The sequence below is a fragment of the Monodelphis domestica genome, chromosome 1 (assembly GCF_027887165.1).
Source record: "Monodelphis domestica isolate mMonDom1 chromosome 1, mMonDom1.pri, whole genome shotgun sequence".
In the NCBI taxonomy this organism is placed as follows: Eukaryota; Metazoa; Chordata; class Mammalia; order Didelphimorphia; family Didelphidae; genus Monodelphis; species Monodelphis domestica.
The window spans coordinates 231,727,912-231,746,441 of NC_077227.1; the positions used below are offsets into that span (position 1 = coordinate 231,727,912).

The 18,530-nt window shown below is 37.8% G+C and overlaps 2 protein-coding genes across 6 annotated transcripts in view; one reads left to right on the plus strand and one right to left on the minus strand.

Moving 5' to 3' along the window:
* The window catches only part of KCNK13 (potassium two pore domain channel subfamily K member 13), a 235,201-nt gene that overhangs the window by 118,305 nt on the left and 98,366 nt on the right, over positions 1-18,530 (minus strand). The gene's annotated exons all lie outside the window — the stretch shown is intronic.
* The window catches only part of AZGP1 (alpha-2-glycoprotein 1, zinc-binding), a 63,278-nt gene that overhangs the window by 234 nt on the left and 44,514 nt on the right, over positions 1-18,530 (plus strand). The window contains exons 2-4 of one of the 2 annotated variants that reach the window (XM_007472627.3): positions 8,547-8,807; positions 10,536-10,814; positions 14,647-15,180. In XM_007472627.3, the coding sequence (XP_007472689.2) occupies positions 8,547-8,807; positions 10,536-10,814; positions 14,647-14,927 (821 nt within the window). In that variant the 3' untranslated portion in view covers positions 14,928-15,180. Of the gene's footprint in view, positions 1-8,546; positions 8,808-10,535; positions 10,815-14,646; positions 15,181-18,530 lie in introns of those variants that run through there. The other variant, XM_056810534.1, reaches the window with a different exon arrangement.

Genomic DNA, 18,530 nt, shown 5'->3' on the forward strand with positions numbered 1-18,530 from the left:
AAAATGCCAAATTTGGACTTTGAGAATCTGGGTTTGAATTTCAGCTCTGCCAACTTGTCCTTTGTAGGAAGGTCAATTAATCTCCATAGGCCATAGCTTCTCATCTGTAAAGTGGAGAAGTCTCAACTATTTGGCCTCTGAGGCCTTTTCTAGCTCTGGAATTATGATCCTATAAGTAGAGGACCTTGCAGTTAAGATAGGACTCTGTAAGCAATATTTGTCTTCTATGTTGACACTGAGCTACTAGTTTTGGGGAAGTCACTTTGTTCTGCCTCAGGACATGATAGAAGAAATATGTAAGGAGCAGGAAATAGAGAGCAAGAAGTAATGAAAGAAGGGGGGATCTGTCTTCCATAAGCCACTTTGGCCTCCTCAAAAATATAATGCTATACAATGGGAGTGGGGTAGGAGGAGGGGAGAGAAAGAACATGAATCATGTAACCATGAAGGATTTTTCTTAATTTATCAATTAAATAAAATTTAAAAAAATATCATGCCATAGTGGGCAGGTAGGGAGTTCAATGGATAGAAAGATGGATCTAGAGAAAGGAGGTCTTGGGTTTAAAACTCAGATACTTCCTATCTCTATGACGCTGAACCCTTGCCACATTCCTGCCTAGGAAACAATATGCAATATTGTTTCTAAGATGGAGGGTAAAAGTTAAAAGCAAAAAATGATACCATATCATGGGTCCAAATCCCACAACAAAGAGCTGATAACTCAGAGAGACAGACAGACAAATACACAGGCCATTGGGATGACTACTCTTTTGTTCCTTAGGAATTACTCTCCTGTTTCTAGACCTTTCATTCATGTAGTAGCTCCAATAAATGGTTCAAAGATAAGAGTAAAGCAGTTGAAAGATGTAGTTGCTTGGGATCAGGATGTTAGATGTAGAGGTTGGACAGGAATGACATGATGAAGGCTGGGACACTTTCAGGGGGCATGTTCTAGCTTTTTATGTCCAGAGTATCACCTCTGTAACACTAAGTCATAATGGGAATGGATGTCTAGAGCTCATTCTCACTCTTGGAAAAAAAAAAAAAAAACCTGCCTTCAAAGAGTTTTCACTTTATTAGGAGAGAGGGAAAACAATAAGATTCAGATCTATATCTTATCACCTCAAGTCTCTCTATGATACTTTGGTTTTTTATGCAGTGTATCTAGTTGATAATGTACATGAGTAGCTTTGGACAGGATCAACTCCTGTCTGGAAAATAATGTCTTTCACAGTCTGGCTCTAACCTATTTTCCTAGCCTCATTATGCACAACCACCTTTCACACTTCAGTTATGCAGTGAAATAGGCCTTCATCAAACACTCCATTCCCCATCTTGATGCCATTCATAGACTCTCTTCAATACCAAGAATGTATTTGTTCCTCCCTACTAGCTCTTAGATCTTCCAGTTTCTTCCAAGACTCACTTCATTTCCTACCTTTTACAGGAAACCTTTCCTAATTACCCACAGTCCCACCTAAAAATAATTACTGTGAATTTATTTCTTTATATATCATCTTATTTTTTTTTTAATTTTGGTCAATTAAAATATTTTCCTTGGTTACAAGAATCACGTTCTTTCCTTCCTCTCCCCAAACCCCTTCCCATAGCCGACACACAATTCCACTGAGCTTTTCATGTGTCCTTGATCAAAACCTATTTCTATATTGTTGATGTTTGCACTAGAATTATCATTTAGAATCTACATTCCCAATTATATCCCCATCGACCCATGTGATCAAGCAGTTGTTTTTCTGCTATGTTTCTATTCCCACAATTCTTTCTCTGGATGTGGATAACATTCTTTCTCACAGATCCCTCTGAATTGTTCTGGATCACTGAAATGCTACTAATAGAGAAGACCATTACATTCGATTGTACCACAGGGTTATCAGTCTCTGTGTATAAGTGTCCTCCTGGTTTTGCTTCTTTTACTCTGCATCAATTCCTGGATGTAGCAGTCCTCACCAATGTGTGGACAAGGGAAATAATTAAAATGTAAAGATTGTCTTAGGAGAGCGCATGCTCAGTCCTGCGCATGGCAAGTAAAGCATTTGACCCTTGATCCCAGTGTCCACCAAGTTTAGATGTGAACTCAGGTTTCTTTGGGCTCACCTGGCTGAGACAAACCGCACCCCTACAGTGTCATAATTTACAATTGACCCAATGGCAATCCACTGTGTATTCATCCATATGTATTGTGCACATTTGCATCTCAATGAGAATAAATAGGAGCGTCCACAGAAAGCTAGTCCCTTACCTCATTACCTCGCACCTGTCTCTGTCTTTCCTGGAGCTTAGCCTCTGGCCAAACTCATCTTTAACTTCCTCTCTTTATCTCTCTTTCTCTCTCTAAAGACCTTTCCTTATTATCCTCCTAACCTCAAGCTGGAGTGGTCTGGGTTTAGAGTATCTACTCTAAAGGACCCGGTTTTCCTCTCAGCTAATCTCTATACTCCTGGTAACCACGTGTTATTAATTTAAAGCTACTTAACAGTCTCATGTCCTCCTGAGAGTTATGTAGCTGGGCTTGTCCTGTGGACCTCAATTGTTAAATATTATGTGTGTCTGCCTCCTTCTTATCCATCTCCTTGGCTTCAGTCCTTCCCCCAAGGTCAACCTTCTATCTTTCCTTTTTTGGGAGGGCTGCGGGCCATCCCCCCACTATCATGGAGGTCATTCCAGTTCACAAGGAATTCATCAAGTTTATTATTCCTTTGGGCCCAATAGTATTCCATCACCATCAGATACCACAATTTGATCAGCCATTCCCCAATCAGAGGGCATCCCCTCTTTTGCCACCACAAAGAGCACAGCTATGAATATTCTTGTACAGGCCATTTTCCTTATTATCTCTTTGGGGTATAAATCCAGCAGTACTATGGCTGAATCAAAGGGCAGACAGTCTTTTAGCACCCTTTAGGCATAGTTCCAAATTGCCCTCCAGAATTATTAGATCAATTCACAACTCCAACAGCAATACATTAATGTCCCAATTTTGCCACATCTCCTCCAACATTCATTACTTTCCTTACTGTCATGTTAGCCAATCGGCTAGGTGTGAAGTGATACCCCAGAGTTGTTTTGATTTGCATTTCTCTGATTATTAGAGATTTAGAACACTTTCTCATGTGCTTATTAATAGTTTTGATTTCTTTGACTGAAAATTACCTAATCATGTCCCTTGCCCATTTATCAATTGGAGAATGGCTTGATTTTTTGTACATTGATTTAGCTCTTTATAAATTTGAGTAATTAGACCTTTGTCAGAGGTTTTTGTTATGAAGATATTTCCCCAATTTGTTGCTTCCCTTCTACTTTTGGTTACATTGGCTTTGTTTGTACAAAACTTTTATAATTTAATGCAATTAAAATTATTTATTTTACATTTTATAATTTATTCTAACTCTTTCTTGGTCTTAAAATCTTTCCTTTCTCAAAGATCTGACAAGTATAGGATTCTGTGTTCTCCTAATTTACTTATAGTTTTCTCCTTTATATTCAAGTCATTCACCCATTCTGAGTTTCTCTTGGTGTAGGGTGTGAGCTGTTGGTTCAAACCCAAACTCTCCCATACTATCTTCCAATTTTTCCAGCAGTTTTTGTCAAATAGTGGATTTTTGTCCCCAAAGATGGGATCTTTAAGTTTATCATAGACTATCTTACTAAGGTCACTTACCACAAGTCTATTTCACTGATTCTCCCTTCTGTCTCTTAACCAGTACCATATTGTTTTGATGACCACTGCTTTATAGTATAATTTGAGATCTGGTACTGCAAGACCACCTTGCTTCACATTTTTCTTTATTTCCCTTGATTTTCTTGATGTTTTGTTCTTCCAAATGAACTTTATTATGTTTTTTCTAATTCAGTAAAAAAGTTTTTCGGTAGTTCAATGGCTATGGCACTAAGTAAGTAAATAAGTTTGGGTAGGATGGTCATTTTTATTATGATCATCCTACCCATAAGCAATTAATGTTTTTCCAATTATTTAGATCTAGTTTTAATTATGTGGAAAGTGTTTTATAGTTATGTTCATATACTTCCTGTATTTGCTTGGCAGACAGATTCCTAAGTATTTTATATCATACAGGGTGATTTTAAATGGAATTTCTCTTTCTAGCTCTTGCTGATGAGATGTGTTGGTGAATATGTAGAAATTCTGATGACTTATGTGGGTTTATTTTGTATCTTGCAACTTTGCTAAAGTTGTTGATTATTTCCACTAGCTTTTTAGTTGATTCTCTAGGATTCTTTAAGTAGACCATCATAACATCTGCAAAGAGTGTTAGCTTGGTCTCCTCATTGCCTATTTTAATACCTTCAATTTTTCTTTCTTCTCTAATTGCTACTGCTAGTGTTTCTAGTACATTGTTAAATAATCGAGGTGATAATGGGCATCCTTGTTTCACTCCTGATCTTATTGGGAAGGCTTCTAGTTTATCCCCATTGCAGATGATGTTTGCTGATGGTTTTAGATATATACTGTTTTTTTATTTTTAGGAAAGGTCCTTCTATTCCAATACTTTCTAGTATTTTCAATAGGAATGGGTATTGTATTTTGTCAAAGGCTTTTTATGCATCTATTGAGATAATCATTTGATTTTTGTTGGTTTGCTTATTGATATGGTCAATTATGTGTATGGTTTTCCTAATGTTGAACCATCCTTGAATTCTGTAGCAGTCCACACCTATCTAGGGACAAGGGAAACAGAATGTAAAGATTGTCTTAGAAGAGAGCATGCTCAGTCTTGAGCATGCTCACTCTTGCGCATGGCTAGGAAAGCCTCTGACCCTTGACCCCAGCTTCCCCCAGGTTAAGTGGGAAAACAAGTTTCTTTGTGCTCACCTGGCTAAGGGAAACCACACCTATACCTTGTTGTTAACCAATATTAATCATCCCAATGTATTGTGTATATCTGCATATCAAAGAGATCAAATACAGGGCTGCAGCAAGCTCCGCCCCTCTCTTTCTCTTGGATCTCAGCTCTCACTGATGCCTGTCCTTGTTGGAACTTGGACTCTGGCCAAGCTCCATCTTTGATTCCTTTCCTTATCTACTTCTCCCACCTGGAACCTGGCTTTTTGGCCAGGTACTTTCTTCTCTCTATCATGTCTCCAACCTGTGTGGTATTAAATTTGGATCTTTGAACAGGTATAAGCCTTCTGAGTAGTCCACTGATTGGAATTTTTGCTGTGGCTCCTTGATAATTAATAAGGCCTGGATTTCTGACTCATTCCTGCCACCTCATATCTCTAACTTGGCTCCGCCATCCCCCTCGCAACATCCAGAACTTCTATCCTTCCTCTATCTTCCTACCTTGAGGCTTCTCGCTGGATCAGGAAGCTTCAAATTCCTGGTATAAATCCCACCTGATCATAATGAATAATGCTTGTAATCACTTGATGGAGTCTTTTTGCTAGTATTCTAGTTAAGGTATTTACATCTATGTTCATTAGGGAGACTGGTCTACAGTTTTCTTTCTCTGTTTTTGACCTGCCTGGCTTTGGAATTAGTACCATATTTGTGTCATAAAAGGAATTTGTTAGAACTCCTTCTTTGCTTATTATGTCAAATAGTTTGTATAATATTGGAATTAGTTGTTCTTTGAATGTTTGATAGAATTCATTTGTGAATCCATCTGGACCTGGGGATTTTTTCTTAGGGAATTCTTTGATGGCTTGTTCAATTTCTTTTTCTGATATGGGATTATTTAAGTATTCTATTTCTTCTTCTGTTAATCTAGGCAATTTGTAATTTTTATATATTCATCCATATCAACTATATTGCCATATTTATTGCCATATAATTGGGCAAAATAGTTTTTAATGATTACCTTAATTTCCTCTTCATTGAAGGTGAGGTCTCCCTTTTCATCTTTGATACTGTTAATTTGGTTTTCTTTCCTTTTTTAATTAGCTTGACCAGTACTTTATTTTATTTGTTTTTTCAAGGTACCAGCTTCTAGTCTTATTTATTAATTCAATAGCTCTTTTACTTTCTTTATATACCTTTTTAGATGCATGTCTCCTCCATAAAATGTTAGCTCTTTCCAGGAGGGATTGTTTCCTTTTTTCCCAGTGCCTAACACAGGACCTAGCCCACAATAAGTGCTCAGTAAATATTGGCTAATTATTGAATGACTGTTTTGTTTATGTGCTTGTCCTTAATTGAAAGAATATTTTAAAATGCAAACCATTTGAGGTAGGAGGAAGTCACAAAGTTTAACATACTTTTAAATAAATCACTTAATCAGGACAATCCTTCAGTGAGTCTGAAAGGGATCCAATTGGGACAGGGAAGCAACAGGAAGCAGGAGTGATCCTGTCCTGGCATTGCCTCCTTCATATCCAAGCAAGAGATGGGCCTTGTTTTGAAACTAAAACTTAACTAAAAGGAATCTTTACCCCAAAACTAGACAATATATTTTAAGAGGTCTATGAACTTAGATGAGGATGTTACATAATTATTTCAATATAACTGGTTTCCTTTGTAATCCTATGCATTTTTATTTTATGCATTTAAAAGCATACTATGAAGTATCAGATTGTCAAATATTAAGAACCCTCCAAATCAGAGGAAAGTACATAGATGAGTGAGGGAAGCAATATGGCCTTCAAGTTTGAGCAGATCTCAAATATTTTCTGATTCATCATTTCTCCTTCACCTTGTTTTTTAATTTCCCATGTGCCCAAGAAAGAAGGACATCCAATAATGGAAGAAAGAACTAAGGATGGTGGAGGTACACTGGGTTTTTTTGCCCTATTATTTCTGATTCTAGAGAAAAATGCTAATTTCCACCTTCTACCACCCTAAATCAGACTTCTTTGCATCTAATTGCTGGGGGTGGGGTAGGATGGGGTAATTATAGGGAAGGGAGGACTAGGAAAGTTAGTCAAAAAAATGGAAATAATAATAGAAAATATTTATGTAATGACATCTGTCCTGTAATAAAAGGATTTAGGACTGGAAGGGATCTGGAAAAGCATCCAGTCCTTTGGACAAAGAAAGAAACTGAGGCTGAGAGACAAGAAATGACTTGCCTAAGATAAAATAGGTTTTGAGTAGCAAAGTCAGGATTCAGACTCCAGTTCCTTTGAGTCTACTGTTCCAGAGTTAGCTGGTGAGTAAAACGCTGGATTTCAAGATAAGATATGTCCAAATTTAGCCTCAAACATTTACTAGCTAAGTGATCCTGAATAAATTATCTTTTAGCTTCAGAATCCTCATCTATAAAAATGAGAAAAATATTGGGTTTTTGTGAGGATTAAGAGAGATAATGTTTAATCATTTTGCAAACTATATATGTTGGCTATAATTTTCTGACCACAATCTTTCCTCAAAACTTTGGAGAGTAAGTCTTCTCAATATCATGATATATTTTTTCCAGATGAGAGATGACTCTGGGAGTTTAAGTGGCTGCTTTCCCACAATATTCTACTCTCCTCTTTCTTCTAAATTCCTTTCTTCTAGATGGAGACCAAGCTTCACTAGCAATATTGATTCAATAGCTTCTCAGACTCTGAGATGTCAACAGGGAAAATATCTTGGAGCTATTAGGCAGAGAGTTGATACTGTGGATCCTAAGGACACAAGCTTAATAGAATGAGTCCAAGAGTCAAAAGTAGCTTCAGAGACTCTAGTCCAGCCTTACACCCAGGGCAATAATACCCTTTGCCAGACAAGTGGTCATCCAGACTCTGTTTGTCCAGTGTGTGAGAACTGACTTTCTCAGGAGGAATCTTGGCCTGTTTCCAGAAAATTCTTAAGAGTTAGGAAACTCTTCCTTTCCTTTTCAATTGAAAGCAGGTTCTTTATAACTTCAACTGTTGTATTTCAAGAAGGACACAGAAAAAAATCTGGTCACTCTTTCATAGGACAATCTTTTAAATATTTAAAAATAGCTATCATATCCCTATTCCCCTTCTACCTTCCATCATTCCTTCTCTTTTCAAGGCTTCTTTCTTCAGATATTCATAGCACAAAGCTCTGAGTATCCTTACCATCCTGTTTAACCTCCTCTGGGACCAATCCAGCTTGTCATTCTCCTTTCTAAAATCCCATTCCTACTCCAAATCTGTCTGTCTGTCTGTCTCTCTCACAGACACAGATACACATACACACACACACACACACACACACACACACACACACACACACACAACTATTCCCTCTCTTCCCCAGCTTTCTTTTAACTGATCTTCATGTGTCAAAGCTCTGAGTATCTTTATTATCCTGGTCGGCCTTCTCCTTAAGCAGTTCAACTTGTCATTGCCCTTCCTAAAAGTCCAGGCTTACTCCAAATATGATTAGGGGAGAGAAGAAGAATGGGAATTAGATCACCAGAGAGGCCAAAGCTGCTGAATAAGAGAGACTAGACATGTTAGAAGCTGGAGAAGGAATACCAGTGACCAAAACCTAGATTTCAGTCAGTCCATCATTCTTGGCCCTGTCCCTTCCTCTTCCTCCCTTCAGTGAGCAAGTTTCTTATTTGGAGTATTAACACTAACCTGTCTCACTCCAGTTCTCCTAATGTTTCCTCCAGGGTGTTATTCTCTGATATATGAGGATGTGGCTCGGTCACATCCCAGGCCAGGACAATCCAACTTCACAAACACTGGCTACCTCAATGGCCAAGTCTTCTACCAATATGACAGCAAAAACCAGAGAGCAGTACCCTCACCACCCTGGGACAAAGTGAAGGGAATGCATGACTGGGAGAAGGAAAGCCAGTTTCAGAAAAGAAGGGAAGACTTTGTCTTAGATAACATGCAAAATATCCTGGACTATTACAATGATGGGAATGGTGAGTAGATACATTCAGGGGTGCAAGGACCATGGGGCTGGGGACCCACTGCCTAGGAGGGGTTTTAAGGGCTACTCTATGCTCCAACTCAAACTCAATCAGTAGCTTCTCTTAGAAATTTGCTCCGAAATTTGGGATATGGTTAGCAATCCCTTTCAAAAAACTAATAAATAACTTATAGTAGGGGTTCTTAACCTTGATCCCTTTGGCAGGCTGGTAAAGCCTATGGGCCCTTTCTCAGAATCATGTTTTTAAATGCATTAAGTAAAATACATAGTATTACAAAGAAAACCAATTATATTGTAATGTAGGTCTTGAAAAAAATTTTTAACAGAAGTCATAAGCTCTGAATATCTATCTAGAGATCCAGTTAAGATCCAGGTTTATATAGAACTGTTCTCTTTCTAAAATTTGCTTACTATCTGGAAGCAGCCTTTAGCTGCCAAATCTTTCTTACTTAATGGGTCCGTCTACTCCCAGAGAGTAAACAGAAATAGTTGAGGAGCTAGTACAGGTATCCCTTCCACATTGTAGGGAGCTCCCACAAAATAGAAAATCTGCATAAAAAATTTTGGCTTACCCTTCATACAAGAGAAATTCATTTTTTTTCTTATAAAGGTGTTAATAGTACCTTATTATAAAGTTTGAGTTAATTTGGATAATATGTTGATATTATAACTTACATATATTTTATGCATTTCTGAGATTTTAAATTTTTTCTAAGTCATGATTTGGCCTTTGAATTGTAAAGGGGGAAATTATTTAAAGCTTGAACTGGATTATATTTAAAATAGAGTCACCAGGAATTTATATTAATTCCAAAGAGATTTATTTGCAATTTATTTACAAAATGTAGAAAGAGTGAAGTAAAAAAATCAGAGAGAGGTCAGGATAAGAAATCTAACTTAAGCATTAAGTAACTTACTCCTGGACCCTGACTCAACCCAGACAGGGAGAGTTAGTCTTTAGGGCTCAGCAAAGTTGAGGACCTGGGGAAGTTTCTCTCAAGAGCTAAGTTTCTCCTGAGGCTAGTTTTTTTCAGAAAATCCAGAAGTTAAGAGTCAGCTTTTCACTCACCACATGTCAGTAGAAAGGAAGAAATTTTATAACAGCCTCACCAGGAACAGGGTCTCAGGTCCAGTCAGCAGATTCTCCACCAAGCTCCACTCCAAAGAATAAAGAACTATCAGTAGAATTGCACTCAGGAAGTTGTCACTCCCTTTTAAAGACACATTCTCTTGTGTCACTTCCTGTGCCTTCCCCTAATTCTACATCTACCAATCACAGTTGAAGTCCTGCTTTAGGACTGCCCAGGAGGCAGTCAGTCAATTCTAATTCATCACTTACTATCACACATGTGGGTCACAGACCTTCCCCACTCAGGTGTGAATGGGGTGTTTATACCTTTGGTGATTAAATCTAAAAATGGGCAGATCTTCCCACTCAACTTTGGTGATTAAATCTAAAAATAGGGAGGGGTTACAATTTAATCTTCACAATCATGGAAGAGTAAATTATTCTCATTTTCAAAATCAGGGGAGAGTTAAATTTAATTTTCACAGAATGTCATCTGCAGCTTCCTCAAAACTCCTCCCCCAATTTCCATTTAATTGCTTATGCCAACCTGAAATATATTAAATGGTGATAGGGAAAATTACTATGTGGGAGAGATTTACATTTTGATGTGCTCTAAAGACTTGACAATACATGGGCCTGGGATGTTTCCAGGGTCCCATATCTTTCAGGGGCGTTTTGGCTGTAAACTTTGTGGTGATAACTTCATAAAGGGATTCTGGAAGTGTCAATATGATGGAAGGGACTTCATCGAGTTCAATACTGATGAGAAACCATCCTGGATCCCTCTGGATCCTGCCGCTCACATGATCAAGCAAAGGTGGGAGGCATCTCCAGGTGCTGTGTATCGGGCCAAAGCCTATCTGGAGGAAGAGTGCATTGGGACCCTACGAAGATACATAGAATATGGGAAGACTCATCTTCGCCAGCTAAGTACCTATCTATACTTTGTTTTCCTACTCACTTTATATGGGCCAAGGGAGGAAACACTTGAAAACACTTGCTGTGACAAATGATATCAAGAGGAAACTAGTCTCATATTTTCAAGTCTCTATTGGCTCCCAGCTATTTCCTTCCCTTCCCATTTCTAATAACCAGGGAACAAAGATACTTGAAAATGGGATCTGGATAACTCCTGAGATTTCTTTAGCTCTGCTGGAAGTAATTGAAAATGTTCCCAGCTTCTGAAGTAGCTGTCTAGAGTTGGGGTTAAATGCCAGGGTTGGGATTTAATTTGGGGGGCTTATTGGGAGTATTATGAAAGCTAATATATCTAGCTGTTGCCCATGTGGGTTTCCTGCTTATTACCCATTCTGTCTTTGAATGGGTAAAATATGTCCATAGGAGCCTCACCAGGCTTTGGTTGCCATCAACACAGAGGAACTAATCACATTGGGATTGTCTGCCTTCTGGTGAGGACACAGCCAGATATTCTCCTCTGGCAGAGAATGTCTCCCATCTATCTCTCACACAAAAGTACCCAGATGGTTAGGGTATTTGGTCAGACCATAATTGGTCTGCAATGATCCAACTCAGATATTGTGATTAGAACCAGAGAACCATTTGATATGAAAACGGGAAAGAATGGATAGAAAATATCTATTCTAACTTCCCTGTTTTACAACTAAGAAAGCTGAAGGATGGTGAAGTTGACTATTTCAGAAAGACTAAACAGCTACTACTTGATGTTTAGTTGTTCCATTGTGATCAATTTTTCATGATCCTGTGGGCCAGTACTGTCCATGGGGTTTTCTTGGCAAAGAGACTGCAGTGATTACCATTCCCTTCTGTAGTGGATTAAGGCACACAGACTTGGTCAGGGTCACACAGCTAGTTAGTGTCTGAGATCAGATCCCACTCAGGTCCAGCACTATCCACTTGCAATCTAGTTGCCCACAAAATGGAGAAATTTATATCTTATCTGAGGGGGAACAGTAAGCCAAAATAGTTTGATGATTCTAAGATTTCTTCCCACTGAGTGGTGATTCTATCTTTAGAGTTTGTGTGTCTGGTGTCATTGTTGAATGTGACAAAGATATAGGGAAAGTCCCAGAAAAATTCACAAAGTTTGATCCTGTTTATAATTTAACTTGTGAAGGTGGATAGACAGAGGGCTCTTTCTTGGAAGAATCCCATTGGATGTTGTGTGAAACACAGGAAAAAAATGTGACAGCACATGAATAGAGATATTAAGACTCAAAGTCAGGAAGACAGAGAGGTTTAAGAACTGCCTCTGATTCACAAGGCTGTATAACTCGAGGCAAGTCTTTGAAAGCCTCAGTGCATTCAGGCAAATCTCTAAGACTAATTTTGCAAAACAGTTACTGATTGTATTAATAAAGAGTGTTTCCAAATTGGGAATTCTCCATGCTAATGAAATCACAGGTTCAGACCAAAATAATAAAAATTAAAAAGAAAAAAGAACCACTTAACAACATTTGAATTAACTGAATTCCATTAGTTTATTATCACTCTCTTTCATCCTACAATGTCATACGTGTCCAATGTAGTACCATGTTCTGTTGTCTTTCTTTCAAACCCATATCTTGGGCACATGTCTTCCTCTATGTCCTAACTATTAAATCAATGAATATGTTAAAGTTACAGGGAGGCAGATTTTTGGTTCAATAAAAAGAAAAATCATCCTAACAATTTAGAGATGCTCAAAAATGCAGTTGATTGTCTCAGGATATAGGGAAGCTCTTCATCATTATCTGTTTTTGAGCAAAGGCTGTAGGATCCCAAGTCAGTGATGAAAGAAAAGATAAAACTATCAAGAGACTAGTTGGACCACATCATCTCATAAGTCCTTCTAACCTCAAGGGTCTATGGTTTGGGGCGAAGCTAGGTATCTCAGTGGATTGAGAACAAGGCCTAGAGATGGGAAGCCTAGGTTTAAATTTGGCTTTAGATACTCATTAGCTGACCCCAAGAAAGTCATTTAACCTCCATTGCTTAGCCCTTATTGCTATTTTGCTTTGGAACCAATACATGATATTAATTCTAAGATGGAAGGTAAGGTTTTTTTTTTTTTTTTTAGTCTGTGGTTTTACTCTAGATCTTCAGAACTGCCCACATATATTCTTCTAGGGAAGCTTCATTCCTTCTTCCCTTCAAATTCATCCTGCACATGACTACCAAAATCATAGTATTAGAATACCAGTTTCATTACACCACTTCCTTATTTAAAAAAAATAACTTACAAACCTTTAATCATAAAAATTCCAAGTCCTTTGCTTGGCGTTTAAGGCTTTCTATAATATGACTTGATTTTCCCTACACGACTGCACATCTTTCTATTCATCAAATCTCAAGAGAAACCTTTCTACCCCATTCCTGATGATTAATCTTCAAACTCTATGCTCACTAATCAAAAAGGGATCTGCAAGGTCTCACATTCACAACATAATCATTCTTGCTCTGTGTTGTTTCTCTCACCTGGAATAGCTTCACTCCATTCTTTGACTTTTCTAAAAAACTTAACTTTCTTTTAAGAACCCTTTCAAATTTCAGTTGATTCAGGAATACATCTACTCACATTAAACTTTCCTTTTTCTAAAGTCTTTTTCATTTTTAAGGTTAAGACCACATAATTTAGCAATAGAATCTTCTGATTGTTTTTTTTTTTAATGTGAAGGAAGGCAGGGACCAAATTTTTAACTTCTGCATTCATCATATTTCCCAGAAGAGTGATAGCCACTGGTTTGGGGAATCAGTAAATACTTATAGATGTGTTAATAATAAACTTTGGAAGGAAAAAAGGAAGAGGGCTTGGTGCTGAAGAGAAGGTATGGGTCAGGAATAATCTCTGTTGGGTTGTTAGAGAGGGGGAGCACTTTGGAAACTATGAATCAATTTCGCTATTATACAGAGGCTGGGGTGGAAAAGAATGAGAAAGAAGTATTTTGAAATGGGGCAACACTGGAAGGCAATTAGTGGGTGGTGGGGCTTGATGGGAAAACTGAGAAATTAGAATTTCATATGATGAACAGTGAAGAATCACTGGTAGACTTCATGGGAGTGTTGATAGGTCTGAGTAAAAAGAACTATAGAACCTTAGAAATAAATGAATCTTTGGAGCCATGTTGATGAACCTATGGCATGTATGCCAGAGGGGGCTACTCACTTCCCCCTCTCCATGTGTGCCTGAGAACATTTCTCATATGAACCACTCCTCTGCCCAGCAGTCCAATAGGAGCACTTCCTCCCTCCCATCTAGGGAAAGGTAGGGGGTTCACATGTGACACTTTGGGCACTCAGTCGCTAAAAGATTCACCTTCACTGCACTAGAAAGCCTAGAGCAGTCTTGAGAATTCCACATTTTCTCAATCAATGATCTTTCTATTGACATAATGTTCTCCCTCCTCCACTCTGACTACTGACCTCCCTGTTTCCCATTATGTTCCAACTAAAATCCTATATTCTACAGCAATCCTTCCCCAATCCCTCTTAATTCCTTCTTTTAATTATTTCCTATTTATCCTGTCACAACTTGCTTTGTATATATTTGTAAGCATGTTGTCTCTCCCATTAGATTGTAAGTAATTTGAGGGCAGAGACTGCCTTTTTGCCTCTTTTTTTTTTATTCCCAGCACTTAGCACAGTGCCTGGAACATAATAGCCATTTAGCTGGTAAGGTGAAGATTTTAGAAGATTTAAGGTTATTATTTCAATGGGTACAGGAAAAAATTTGGGAATGTCAGATTAGTTGGGCTGGTTGATTTAAATTCTATTAATTGTAATTACCTGCTCCATTCTCTTCTAGTCCCCCCCACAGTGAAGCTCAGCCATAATTCATCCCTCGAAGGAAACCTGACTATGAAGTGTCTGGCCCATCACTTCTACCCAAAAGAAATTGAACTAAATTGGCTTTGGAATGGAAAGGTCCAGGAGAAAAAAGTTGGAGAAATTCAGCCTATTGGAGATGGCACTTATCAGACTTGGATAACTGCTGAAATTCCTTCTTCAAAAAAAAACAGTTATTCCTGTCATGTAGTTCATGAAAGTTCATTTGAAAGCCTTGTTGTGAACTGGGCCAAGGAATAAGAAGTCAGAGACTGACAGGGCTTTACAGATACAGTTCTTTTGTTCTATCAAGCAAGATAGGAAAGAGAATTTGAAATGACCTTCTCAAAAACCCACTCCCATTACCACTATACTTCATTACCATTTTCTTCAATAGTAACTGTTATTTGGGTCTCTGGCAAAGATAATTAAATACACCGAGGCCCTCCCTGTCAAAGCATATAATATAAGATGAACAACATTAAGTATAACAAAATAAAATTATGTAAATCAATTTGATGGAAAACCTTGAATTGTGGTTTTATTGGTTTTATGTGGTTTCATTTTTTTCCCAATGATGAAATGTCCCCCAATAACACAACTGCTTTGCAATTAACAATGAATTTGGTGAAGTATAGAAGAGCTGATGTTGAGGTAAATGAGCACAAATAGAGAACAATTCACCTAATGGCCATAATGTGAGCAGAAAGAGCTTTGAACAATCTGAAAACTCTAATGAAAGCAGTGACCAATTATGACTTCAAAAGACTGATGATAAAACACAAACCTCACTGTTCGAAAAAATGGTGACAGACCAGAGGCATGACATGCATTCTCAGACATGGCCAAAAGACTGATTTGTCTAATATATTTGTCACAAGGGAAAGAGTCTACCTGGGTTTTGGGGGATACAAACTTTATAAAAATTAGGGTATATGTATACATGCATGGAATGTTTTATAACTATAGAGAACAGCTAGGTGGCTCAGTGAAAAACAACCAGGTGTGAAGATTAAATTTAACTGTCCCCTGATTGTGAAAATGAAATTAATTAACTCTCCCCTGATTGTAAAGATTTAAATTGTAACCCAGGCCTATTTTTAGAATTTAATCCCCAAAGTCTAAACACCCTTCTTAAAAGTTGAGTGGGAAGATTGGCCCATGTTTAGATTTAATCACCAAAAGTGTAAACACCCCATTCACACCTGAGTGGGGGAGGTCTGTGACCCAACTGTACAATAGTGGGTGACAAATCAGAATTGACTGACTGCTTTCTGGGCAGTCCTAGAGCAGAGCATCAACTGTTATTGGTAGACATAGAATTAGGGGAAGGCACAGGAAGTGCAGCAAGAAAAAATGTCTTTAAAAGGGAGTGACAACTTCCTGAAAGGAGTTCAATTCTTTATGCTTTCAAGTTGAGGCTGGTGAAGAGGGGCAGAACGATATGCTGACTGGACCTGAGACCCTGTTCCTTTAGACTGACATGTGGTGAGTGAAAAGCTAACTCTTAACTATTGAATATTCAGGAGAGACTAACCTCAGGAGAGATCTCCAGGGCCTCAGCTACAAGGACCAAGGCCCCTCCGGTTAAGAACTAACTCTCCCTGCCCAGGGGCTGGGAGTAAATTACTTAGTGTTTAGGCTAGATATCTTACCTTATCCTCTTTCTGATTTCTTACTTCCCTCTTTCTATATTTTGTAAAGAAATTGTAAATAAAATCTCTTTGGAATTAAAATCTTAGTGACCACATTCTTAAATAATCAAGTCCAACGCTTTAAAAATTAACCCCATTTCCCCCTTTCAGAGGCCTAGATATGAGAGGTCCTAAGTTCAAATCTGATCTCAGACATTTCCTAGCTATGTGACTCTGCATAGGTCACCTAAAAGCCCTACTTACCATTCTTCTGCACTAGTATTGCACAGTATTGATAAGATGGAAGTAAGGCTTTTAAAAAGAAACTATACATAAGTTCATAGTTTCTTATATAATCCTCTTCCTTGTTCCTGGTATGTTGTAATGTTTGTGTTTGTTTATGATTGCTAATTTTTTTAATGTTTCAAGGTAAAAATATTCTTTCCATATCTCTGTTTAAAATAAAAAAGACCAGTGGGCATCTCAAGTTCAACATGTTCAAAGCTCTGTTATATTTCCCCCAAATCCTTCCATCTCTTTGACCTTCCTGTTTCTGTGGATACTCCTAGTCACCCAGGATCAACATCCTTATCTTTGAATCATTCTCATATCATTCCTTACCTCACCCATACTCTATGTCCAATTACCAGCCAAGTCTTGTTCTTCTACATTTCTCCATTAATATGAACAATGCCCTAATGGAGGATTTCATTATTTCCTACCAGAATTACTACAGTGTCTTCCTAATTGAAATCCCTCCCCAGTTTTTGCTTCACACACTTGTCAAAGTGATATTTCTAAATCAAAGTAATGATTATGTATCTTTGCTACAAATAAATAAATAAATGAATGAATGAATGAATGAATAAATAAATAGATAGATAAATAGATAAATAAATAAATAAATAAGGTCTAGTGCATGCTAGGAAAGTATAAGCAGCAGAAATTCTATTCTTGATTTTAATCCACCTGGTGGAACTCTGAGGAAGTCAGTTTCTTGCCATGTGTGATGTAGGGATTTGTACTGTCATGAGGAAATATTTTCTGATTCTCTGTTGAGTTGAAAAAACTATTATCTCAGAAGTTCCAGAGCTAGAATTGAGTGGATATATAAAAGGGGGTGCTCATGGAAAAGGCATGTTTCTGTGGCTGTTATGAAGCTGAACAGAGTTGGTGTGAAAAATCTTGTGGAAAGGATACAGAATCCTTATCTGCCACCTGTTTATTATAGATATGAGTAGATCTTGTCTCTTTGTGATTACTCTTACCTGATTTCAAAACAAAAAAAAAATATTCTGAAATGGTCGTTTAATAAGCAACCTTCTGAATTCAGATGATCCAGAGGCCCCATTAAGCAGCTAGACTGAATAGTAGCAGTAGCCAGTAGCCACTAGAATAGTAGTAACTGATGACAAGGATAGAGGTTGCAGAATAATACAGAAAGACAGTGACACCTTCTGGGAATATGGCCCTTATAAGAGTCATAAAGAGAAATGCTAGTTGTGAATTTTATAAGGCACTGACACTTGGGGTCAAGTAGAGAGCTATACTTAAAAGGAAGTTCATGAGAACATTATAAATGAAGAAAAGGCCATCTAGTAACCAAAAAATATGAGAATTCCTTTTGATACATGGGTTTTCTATTCATGTGTCTCATGATTTTTGAACTTAAATTTCCACCCACTTTCCCTAAAGCCTCTGTGTGTATTTGTGGGATAGTTTGCCCCAGAATTTTATTCTTGCTATAGCTTCTTTCTAAATTGCTTTTCTAAAAGCTTATGTCCAAGGTATCACAAAACCATGAGTCAAGCAAATGGGAAAGAACTGTCTGGGTTTGAGTACTTGAGAGGCATAGTACATTCAGAGAGAAAGAGTTAAGTCTTGGATTTGGGACCAGAAAATCTGACTTATAATTTTGGCTCTGTCCTACTACCCATATGAGCCAGTTAAACTCTAGGTCACAGTTTCTTTGCCAGTGAAATGAGAGGGTTTGAATAGATGACTTCTAAGTTGCCCTTCAGGTTCTAAATCTAGAATTACACAATGGGAAGAACCTCAGAGATAGAATGGGACTTGTTTCCAAGATTTGCTGTGGGTGCCAGTCTGGGAAGCCCTTAGAGTTGGGACTTTGGAGGAAAAGCTGAGAAATTTGAATCTCTTGGGGTAAGTAGTGAAGAACCACTGGTACACTGTGGGGGACTGGTTGTAAACCTAAAGGGAAAAAATAAAA